This window comes from Pezoporus flaviventris, unplaced genomic scaffold (genome assembly GCF_033815535.1).
Source record: "Pezoporus flaviventris isolate CSIRO_AGI_PZ_B2104156 unplaced genomic scaffold, CSIRO_AGI_Pfla_v1 ptg000188l, whole genome shotgun sequence".
In the NCBI taxonomy this organism is placed as follows: domain Eukaryota; kingdom Metazoa; phylum Chordata; class Aves; order Psittaciformes; family Psittacidae; genus Pezoporus; species Pezoporus flaviventris.
This window is the reverse complement of record NW_026892736.1, coordinates 3310847-3320433: the sequence shown is the minus strand read 5'-3', so window position 1 is coordinate 3320433 and position 9587 is coordinate 3310847. Positions and strand designations below refer to the sequence as shown.

At 69.5% G+C, this 9587-nt stretch overlaps 1 protein-coding gene across 1 annotated transcript; it reads left to right on the top strand.

The window, feature by feature from the left end:
• The first annotated feature begins 1034 nt into the window (after positions 1–1034).
• On the top strand, positions 1035–4106 carry PCGF1 (polycomb group ring finger 1). The gene is made up of 9 exons (XM_061440948.1): positions 1035–1348; positions 2070–2175; positions 2268–2420; positions 2790–2861; positions 2958–3066; positions 3237–3270; positions 3371–3457; positions 3723–3803; positions 3941–4106. The coding sequence occupies exons 1-9, from the start codon at positions 1253–1255 to the stop codon at positions 3986–3988; spliced, it is 786 nt and encodes a 261-aa protein (XP_061296932.1). The 5' UTR covers positions 1035–1252; the 3' UTR covers positions 3989–4106.
• The last annotated feature ends 5481 nt before the right edge of the window (positions 4107–9587 follow it).

Here is a 9587-nt window from a genome sequence, read left to right as displayed (position 1 = left end):
GAGGCACCCGGGCCCCGCACGCTCGGTGACGGGAGCACGGCCGGGTCCCGGGGATGAGAGCCCGGCCAGTGGGAGGGTGGTGCGAGGGGACGTGCCCGGCGGGTCCCGGGGAGCCCCCGGGAGGCAGAGCCCTCCCTCCCGCCCCGGTGGCTGCCGGCGGCCGCTCCCCCCCGCCGCCGCCCCGCCGTCTCCCCAGGCGGCACTTGCCGCTGGGATTGGAGCAATAACCGTTAACGGTAACGAGCCATTACAGCCCCGAGCGGCTTCTGCTTTGCATTAGCGGGCCCGCGCTTCCCCTCCAGAGCCCTGATCCCATCACCCCATTAGCGCGGCTCCAGGCCCCGGCCGCCCGCGCACAGAGCTCCCCCGGGACCCGCATCCCGGCACCGCCCAGGAACCGGCACCCCCTGCACCGGCATCCCGGTACCCGGCGGTACCCCAGGTACGCAGCATCCCGATATTCGCCGCTATCCGCGGCACCCTGCGCTCCCCGGTACCCCTGCACTCTGCACCCCAGTACTCCGGGATCCGCCGGGATCCAGCATCCCAGCACCACCCCGATACCCATCCGAGACCCGGCATCCCGGTACCCCTGGGGACCCCCAGCCCCTCGTCGGGGACCCCGCACCCCCTCACCCCCGTTATCCCTCGTGCCCCCGCAGCCCTGCTCGGGGGGGGGGAGGAGCTGCCCGCACCCCCGGGACCCCGCACTCTGGCGGGGGGGACTCCCGCGGTTCCGAACGGCTCCGGGGCCGAACGGGGGGGGCGGGGTCACGGCCACAGCGCAGGGGGGACCCCGGCACCCCCCGGCGCCCCCCGGCACCCCCCGGAGACCCCCGGCACCCCCCGGCGCCCCCCGGCACCCCCCGGCGCCCCCCACTCCTCTCTCGAGGTGCTTTGCCGCCCCCTGGCGGCGGCCCGCGCACACCACGGCCTTCAGCTTGGCTCTGATTGGCGGAGGCTCCTGTCTGTCAACAGAGCGCGCCCTCCTATTGGCCAGGGGCGGGAGGAGGGAGGGGAACACGCGCTCTGCCCCTCCGCCGCAGCGGGAGCAGGGTCTCGGTTACCGGGGCCTGCCCGGGGCTCGTGCCCCGCCCGCCCCCGGTGCAGGCTCCCCCCGCTGTGCCCCGGGGCCAGCACGGGGTGGGGGGGGTGTTAATGTGAGCGCAGCTCCCGGCGTGCCCCGCGGCGAGCGCGGCTGTCACGGCGCAGAACCCGGAAGTGGTCGCGGGGGCGGAGGGGACGCTCCAAGATGGCGTCGCCTCCTCAGGGGGGCCCGATGGCGATCGCCATGCGGCTGCGGAACCAGCTCCAAGCCGTCTACAAGATGGACCCGCTCCGCAACGAGGCGAGCGGCGGCGACGGGGGGCACCGGGGCGGCGGGAGCGGGGGCACCGCGCCGCGCATGCGCGAGGGGCAGCCGGGGTCCGGGGGCTGCGGGGTCGCGCAGGCGCCGTGAGGGCACACTGCGCATGCGCTGAGCCGGGGGCGGGGCGAGGAGCTGGGGCGGGGCCAAGGTGGTTGAAGCCCCGCCTTGGAGGGACCGTGGGGTCTGCGCTGTGGGGAGCTGTGGGGCTGGGCAGGAGCTCAATGGGGCTGGGCTGGAGCTCAGTGGGGCTGAGCAGGAGCTCAGTGGGGCTGGGCAGGAGTTCAGTGGGGCTGAGCAGGAGCTCAGTGGGGCTGTGCAGGAGTTCAGTGGGGCTGAGCAGGAGCTCAGTGGGACTCAGTGGGGCTCGGCTGTGTGGGTCAGGGAGCTGCACCCGGGTGTTCACCCCAGGACTGCCCCCCCGCCCCATCGCGGTGGTAGCTCCACTGTGGGTCCTGAGGCTGAGCCGTGGGGTGAGCCCAGGGCTGAGCTGGAGCATGGGGTGAGGCTGAGCTCAGGGGCTGCTGCCCCGCAGCCCGGGGGGGCCCCCCCATCCGCACTAGGGAGAGCTGCCATGGCTCCATGTGCCTTGCAGGGCTGTCCCTGGGGGCTGCCACTGAGCATGGAGCAGGAACAGGCTCTGTGGGGCAGGCAGGGGCTCTATGGGGCAAGCAGGGGTTAGTGACAGTGACAGCCCCTGCAGGAGGAGGTGAAGGTGAAGATGAAGGAGCTGAACGAGCACATCGTGTGCTGCCTCTGCGCCGGGTACTTCATCGACGCCACGACCATCACCGAGTGCCTGCACACGTGTGAGTCAGGGGTCCCCCACAGGACAGCCTCCCCCCCCCGTGCCCCACTGACGCCCCCCAGAGCCACACTGAGCCCCGTGCCCCCCACGCAGTCTGCAAGAGCTGCATCGTCAAGTACCTGCAGACCAGCAAGTACTGCCCCATGTGCAACACCAAGATCCACGAGACGCAGCCGCTGCTCAACCTGAAGCTGGACCGGGTCATGCAGGACATTGTCTACAAGCTGGTGCCCGGCCTGCAGGAGAGTGCGTGAGGAGGGGGGCACAGGATGGCTCGGGAGGGGGTCTGTCTGTGGGTCGGGGGCTTCAACCGGCTCCTGCCACAGCCATGGTGGCTCCTGGAGCTGTGTGGGGAGCGTGGGGACGAGGAGTGGGGATTGTGCTGTGGGAATGGGGTGTAGGTGGGACAGGGATGGGGCTGGAAGGGTTGGGGGGGGCGCAGCAAACAATGTGGGACCTTGTGCCCTGCCCCACAGCAGTGATGGGGCTCCCAACCCATGGGGGGGCCCCATAGAGAACCCCAGGGTGTGGAGAGACCTCTGGGCTCCCCCCCAGGCAAGTCTGTAGGGGGAACATGGGCCGGGGGTCCCTGCACAGCGCCCGCCTCTCCTGCAGGTGAAGAGAAGAGGATCCGGGAGTTCTACCAGTCCCGGGGGCTGGACCGGGTGTCCCAGCCCTGCACTGAGGGTACGGGGGGGGCACCGGGTGTCCCAGCCCTGCACTGAGGGTACGTGGGGGCACCGGGCATGGGCTGACCCCGGGCCCTCCCGTCTCTGCCCCCAGACCCGGTGGGGGGCGACCCCATGGGGCTGCCCTATAGCACGTTCGACCACTCGCGGGCGCACTACTTCCGGTACGACGAGCACGTCTCGCTCTGTCTGGAGAAGCAGAGGTGAGGGGGCACCGAGGGGAGCACCGGGCACGGCCCTGGGGGGCAGCAGTGGGGCAGCACCGGGCACGGCTGTGGCCATGGCCATGGTGGGGTGGGGGTCCTGAAGGGGTCCCACTGACCCCTGCCACCGGGTACCCCCTGCAGCCCCCTCCTCTTCTCTTCCTCTGCAGCTCCAGCAAGGACAAGAGCAAGGCCGTGCTGCAGGTGAGTTGGGGGCTGAGCCCCACAGCAGTGCCTCCTCCCGGGGGGGCGGGGCGGGGCTGGGACCTCAGCACCCCCCACTGAGCCCCACTGTGCCCCACAGCACAAGTACGTGAGGTGCTCGGTGCGGGCACAGATCCGGCACCTGCGGAGGGTCCTGTGCCACCGGCTGGGGCTGCCCCTACAGCACGTGAGTGCGGGCACTGGGGGGTGGGCCATGACCCGGGGGGGGGGGGCACAGGGTTGGTGGTCTTGGGTCCCGGTTTCGAGGTTTCAGAGCCCAGGGTGGAGGTCCCCAGCCCTGGGTTGGGGGTCCCAGGTTGGGGGCCATGGGCCTTGTGGGGGGCGCTCCCAGCTCTTCGGGTGGGGTATCCTGGGCTCCAGGCCGGGTGTTCTGGGCCTGGATGGGGGTCGCGGTTTGGGGGTCCGGCCCCCCCCAGCCTCCCTGTCCGTAGGTGCAGATCCTGTTCGAGAACACGGCGCTGCCCGACCACATGACCATGAAGCAGCTCTGGCTCTCGCACTGGTTCGGCAAGGTGGGAGCGGGGGGGCTCCGTGAATCGGTGCCGAGCGTCGCTCACGGCAGCAGCGGGCTGGGACAGGGACGTGTCCCATGGGGGTCCTTGGGCCCCCCGGCTCAGGCCCCCCCTGAACTCCCCTTTTTGCCTTGCAGCCCGCACCCCTCCTGCTGCACTACAGCATCAAGGACAAGAGGAGGTAGGGGCTGGGGACACGGCCCCGTGCTGCTCACCCCTGTGCACCCCCCCCGCACCCCACAGCACCCCCTAATTTAACAGCCCTCATTCGAGTCTATTTTTGGAATAAAACTGTGGAAAATCCCCCCCTTGTCCCTGCTCCGATGGGGGGGGGAACGGGGGGCCACTCTTGGGGGGCAGCAGGGACCCCTGCTGAGCCTCCCCGCACCTCTGGGAGCTGCTGCTGAGCCATGGGGTGCACTATGGGGGTGCTGGGGTGCAGATGCAGCAGTGGGGGGGGGGAGCTGTTCTGGGGGCTCGGGGGGGTGCAGACCCTCCCCTCTCCCCACACCCGCTGCAGGCACATCTTCCTCATCACGGTCCCATCACAGGTCCCGGCCCCCCCCCGGAGATGCCCCCCCCCCCCCCCTCGGCTGCTCAGCGCGTCCCCAGTGAGCCGCTAATTGCGGCCAGCACCGCACCAGCTGGACCGCGGCAGCTGCCGGGGGGGGGGGGAAAGACCGATGTGGGGGTCCTCCCCCCGGCCCTCGGTGTGGGGCGGGTCCCGCTCCCGGAGCCGGTGCCAGTGGCTGAGCCATGGAGCAGGGAAAGGGGGACACCGGCGGTGTGGGGGGGAAGCACCTCCATGTCCCCCAGCCCCGGTTGCAAGGGCCGTGCCCCTCCGGGTCCCCTCGCCTGGGGACACAGGAGCCATGCAGCGGGGCTGACCCCGGGACCCCCGCGCCGGTGCCGCCGGTGGCGGATCCGGTTACCCCAGCTGTCGGCCATCCCTCACCGCACCCGGAGCCCCGCGAAGCTCCGTGCGGAAACCCGGGGTCCCGGCGAAGGGGGTGCAGGGGACGCTGTGACCCCCCCTCAGCCCCATGAGCACCCCACGGCCGGGGGCTGGCTCCTAGTGCTGGGTCCCACCAGGCAGCCCTGAGTGTGGGGCCCTTCGGCGCCCATCGGCACGCATCGGCCCCCCGTGTGTCCCAAGCACCCACCGGAGCCCCTGGGGTTGCGGGGTGGGAGTGCGGGCTCCCAGGCTGCTGGACAGCCGGAGGAATGGATGGAGGGAGGGAGGGAGGGATGGAAGGAGGGAGGGAGGAACGGAGAGGGAGATGGAGGGAGGGAGGAACGGAGAGGGAGATGGAGGGAGGGAGGATGTCAGGATGCGGGGGTCACGAGGGGGCCGTCACCCCCATGTCTTTCAGCAGCGGCTCTGGCAGCCGGTTCCAGACGGCGGAGCAGGAAGCGGGAGCGGGGCCGGGAGCCCCCCGGGCCCCCCCAGCCCTGCGCCCCAGTCACTTATCAGCGCCGGCCCCTAATTCAAACCAACTGCGGGGCTGACGTTGGCAAATGAGCCCCCGACGGGGCGGGCTCGGGGGGGCCGGGGGCAGCCCCCGGGTGCGGGGGAGCGGGAGGAGATAGGGGGTTCAGAGGGGAACGGGGGGCGCGGAGGAGGCCCAGGCAGCCGTGGGCAGCGGGTTCACAGGGGGTGCCCGGGGGCAGGAGGAGCTCAGGGAGTGCAGGATGCTCTTGGGGGATTCAGGATGCTCTTGGGGGATTCAGGATGCTCTTGGGTGGTGCAGGATGGTCTCGGGGGATGCAGGATGGTCTCGGGGGGTGCAGGATAGTCTAGGGGTTGCAGGGTGGTCTCAGAGGGTGCACAATGAGCACAGGGGTACAGGATGCTCTTTGGGGTGCCGCATCCCCCAGTCCCGGGTCCTGGTGCAGGCTGAGGCTGTGGCAGTGCAGGGAGCACGGGGCACGGTGCTGGCACCGGCCTTGCCAAAGGGGGAACGGGGCCGCAGGACGGTGCTGAGCCCCCCCCGGCTGCTTCGTCTCTGCCACGCTCCGGTGGCACCGGCTTCCGCCTTCTCCTGACAGAGACAAATGAGAGGCCGGCGCCTGCCCCCCCTTCACAGCCCATTGCCGGGGTGACGGGGCAGCGCGGGGGGTGGGGGGGTCCCACTGTGGGGTCCCCTCTCTGGGGTCCCCACTGCCCGGCACCACCGCGTCTTGGAGCGGCACAGCGGGAGCTGCCACTGCCATGGGGCAGGGCTGGAGGGGCCTCCCCCTCCGCAGGCACCCCGGGGCACCCACCGGGCTCCAGCCTCCGCTGCGCACCGGGGCAGAGGCGCCGCACACGCGGTGTTGCGGGAAGGAGCTGTCACATCGCGGCGGGGACATCGCCCCGGGCGGAGCGCGCCGGGACGCGGCGAATGAGAAAATCCCGACTCCATTTCGTCCCTGTCACCGCTGTCGGTCTCCAACCGCCGCCGGCGCCTGACGAGCCCCCGGCACCCACCGGGCCCCGCGCCACCGGCACCGGCTTCCTGCCGCCTTCCCGCGGATGTGGGCACCGGCGCTGGCACCGGTGGGAATGGGGCAACCTTCCTGCGGATGGTCCGGTCCCGCGGGACGTGGCCAGTGGAGCCTGGGAAAGCCGCGCCGGACACAGCGAGCGCAGTGACCCCGCATCCCCCCGGCGCTCCCCATGCCAGGGACAGGGGCCCATGGAGAGCTGGGAGCGCCCAGGCTGGCGATGGAGCAGCCCTGGCACCCGGCCCTGCCCTCGGCACCAGCGCCCAGCCCTGCCCCTGCCCCTGCCCGCGGGACGGGAGCGCGGGGCTCCGGTGCCGTGGGAGCGGGGCGGGAGGGCTCCCGCCAGCCCTCCCAGGTTTATCTTGGCCGCCGGCGTTTCCTCCGGCCCTTTGTGTGCGCGCCTGCGGCCGCCCCCGTCCCCCCCCGGCCTTCCTGCGTGTGCCCGGCACCGGGAATGCTCCGCCGGGAGCCCGGCCCCCCCGTGCGCAACACGCCTGGGACCACGGCGGAGGGGGATGGACGCCGGCTGTGGGCATAGGATGTGCATGGGATGTGCATGGGATGTGGGCATGGGATGTGTGCGTGGGATGTGTGCGTGGGATGTGTGCGTGGGATGTGTGCGTGGGATGTGTGCGTGGGATGTGTGCGTGGGATGTGTGCGTGGGATGTGTGCGTGGGATGGGCATGGGATGTGGGCATGGGATGTGTGCGTGGGATGTGTGCGTGGAATGTGTGCATGGGATGGGCATGGGATGTGTGCGTGGGATGGGCATGGGGTGTGTGCATGGGATGTGTGCGTGGGATGTACATGGGACGTGTGCATGGGATGTGTGTGTGGGATGTGTGCATGGGATGTGCATGGGATGTGTGCATGGGATGTGCATGGATTGCATGTGCGGGATGTGTGCGTGGGATGTGCATGGGATGTGTGCATGGGAAACTGCATGGGATGCGTGTGTGGGATGTGCATGGGATGTTCATGGGATGTGCGCATGGGATGTGTGTGTGGGAAACTGCATGGGATGCATGTGTGGGATGTGTGCGTGGGATGTGTGCGTGGGACGTGTGCGTGGGATGTGTGCGTGGGATGTGTGCGTGGGATGTGTGCATGGGATGTGTGCGTGGGATGTGCATGGGTTGCATGTGTGGGAGGTGTGCGTGGGATGTGCATGGGATGTGTGCGTGGGAAACTGCATGGGATGCGTGTGTGGAATGTGTGCATGGGATGTGTGCGTGGGATGTGCATGGGATGCATGTGTGGGATGTGTGCATGGGATGTTCATGGGATGTGTGCGTGGGATGTGTGCATGGGATGTGTGCATGGGGTGTGCATGGGATGCATGTGTGGGATGTGTGCATGGGATGTGTGCATGGGATGTGCATGGGATGCATGTGTGGGATGTGTGCGTGGGATGTGTGCGTGGGATGTGTGCATGGGATGTGTGCGTGGGAATGTGCGCATGGGATGTGCGTGGGATGTGTGCATGGGATGTGCACATGGAATGTGCGCGTGGGATGTGCATGAGATGTGCACGGGATGTGCACATGGGATGTGTGCATAGGATGTGCACGAGATACGTGCATTGGATGTGTGCATAGGATGTGTGCGTGGTATGTGTGCATAGGATGTGCATGAGATGTGCACGGGATGTGCACATGGGATGTGTGCATAGGATGTGCACGAGATACGTGCATGGGATGTGTGCATGGGATGTGTGCGTGGGATGCGTGCATGGGATATGCATGAGATGTGCATGAGATGTGTGCATAGGATGTGCATGAGATGTGCATGGGATGTGCGCATGGGATGCACATGGAATGCACATGTGGAGTGCACGGGTTGCAGGAGTCGGGTGCTCTCAGAGCGTCCACCATGGGGTGGGTTCCGTGGAGCGGGTTCCATGGGGTGGGTGCCGTGGTATGGGTGCTCCAGCCCCCCTATTGTTGCTGCCTTTGAAGTCGGGCCATTTCCTGCCCCGGTTTTATGGCTCGACCCGTCTGCGCCGCCGCTTCCCGGCCATAAATCACCGGCGCTGGAGGCTGAGGCGCCCGCGGCCACGGTGAGGGGCAGCGGCCGGACCATCACCAGGGACCTGCCGGGTCAGAAGGATCCCGGGGCCGGTCCCCAGATGGGTGCTGGACTCCGCAGGGTCCTGCCCGGTCCCCAGTGCGTTTCCGCTGCTCTCCCGCCGCCGCGGGCTCCGCACATCGGCCACCTTCGCTATTCCGAGCGTTTCCTGGGGTTTATTGTCTTCCCCTCCTTGTCCCACCTTCCTCGCAGGAAGCGCTCGCTCCCGGTGGAGCCGGCTCCGGGCCCGGCAGGACGAGCTCCCGGCCCACGCTCCGCCGCGCCGCCGGCGTCCCCGCTGCCAGCCGGTGCTCCCCCCGCTGGGACAGAGCAGCGGGACCACGCCGGACTCCTGCAGCCCTGCCAGGGCATCGCCGGGCTCAACCCCAGCACGGGGGTCCCGGCTGCACCTCGCACACCCGGGGCCGGCTCTGCAGCGGCCGTGCTGGCATTGATGCCATTCCCATTGTACCGGCGTCAATGCCATTCCCATTGTGCCAGTGCCGATGCCATTCCCATTGTACCGGCGTCAGTGCCGGAATCAGGGTGTGCTGGGACCCGACTGCACCCGCAGCCAGGGATGGGAGCCGGCGTGTCCCTGGAGCCCCATTCCCAGCGGGAAGGGCGATGGAGGCTCCTCTGCCCGTCCCTCCGTCACTAAGTCAATGGGAGCGTTATTGAAACGCGTCTTCCCCGTCTGGCGGCTCATAGCTCGTGAGGCCCAGGCACAGCAGCACCGGACCCGCGGCACCGTGCCTGGGCCACCGGAATGCAGTCGGGTCCCGGGATCTGCCGGTGCAAGGGGGAGGGGGGGGGGGGGGCTGGTGGGGGAACCGTGGGGTGGCTCCATCCCCATCCCCGTCCCATCCCATTCTCATCCCCGTCCCCATCCCCAGTTCATGTGCTGGTGTCTGTGCCACGGGGATCTCACCCGTCCCCATCCATCATCCCATTCCCGTGCCCGGCTGGCCGCTGTCCCGCATCCCACCCGATCCCTGCACCCCGCGGGGCCCCGGGCGGCGAATTCCAAAGGGCACCCGGGAAGATTAATCGTGGGGCCGCGGCCGGTAACCGGATCGCTGCGGGAGCTGGAATGCGGCTGTGCCGCGCTGACCCCGCCGTGCCTGCCACAGCCCCGCTGCACCGGGGTTACCCCCACCGCTGCGGCCACCGCGGACCCTGCCCAGCCCCTGCCCCGCCGGGGGGAACCCAGTGACCAAACCCGCCCC

Excerpts from the sequence above, each read along its gene's own strand:
- PCGF1 (XM_061440948.1), top strand. The coding sequence starts at position 1,253 with ATGGCGTCGCCTCCTCAGGGGGGCCCGATGGCGATCGCCATGCGGCTG. Across the intron at positions 1,349-2,069 it reads TGGACCCGCTCCGCAACGAG|GAGGAGGTGAAGGTGAAGAT; the intron begins GCGAGCGGCGGC and ends CAGCCCCTGCAG. Across the intron at positions 3,271-3,370 it reads AGAGCAAGGCCGTGCTGCAG|CACAAGTACGTGAGGTGCTC; the intron begins GTGAGTTGGGGG and ends TGTGCCCCACAG.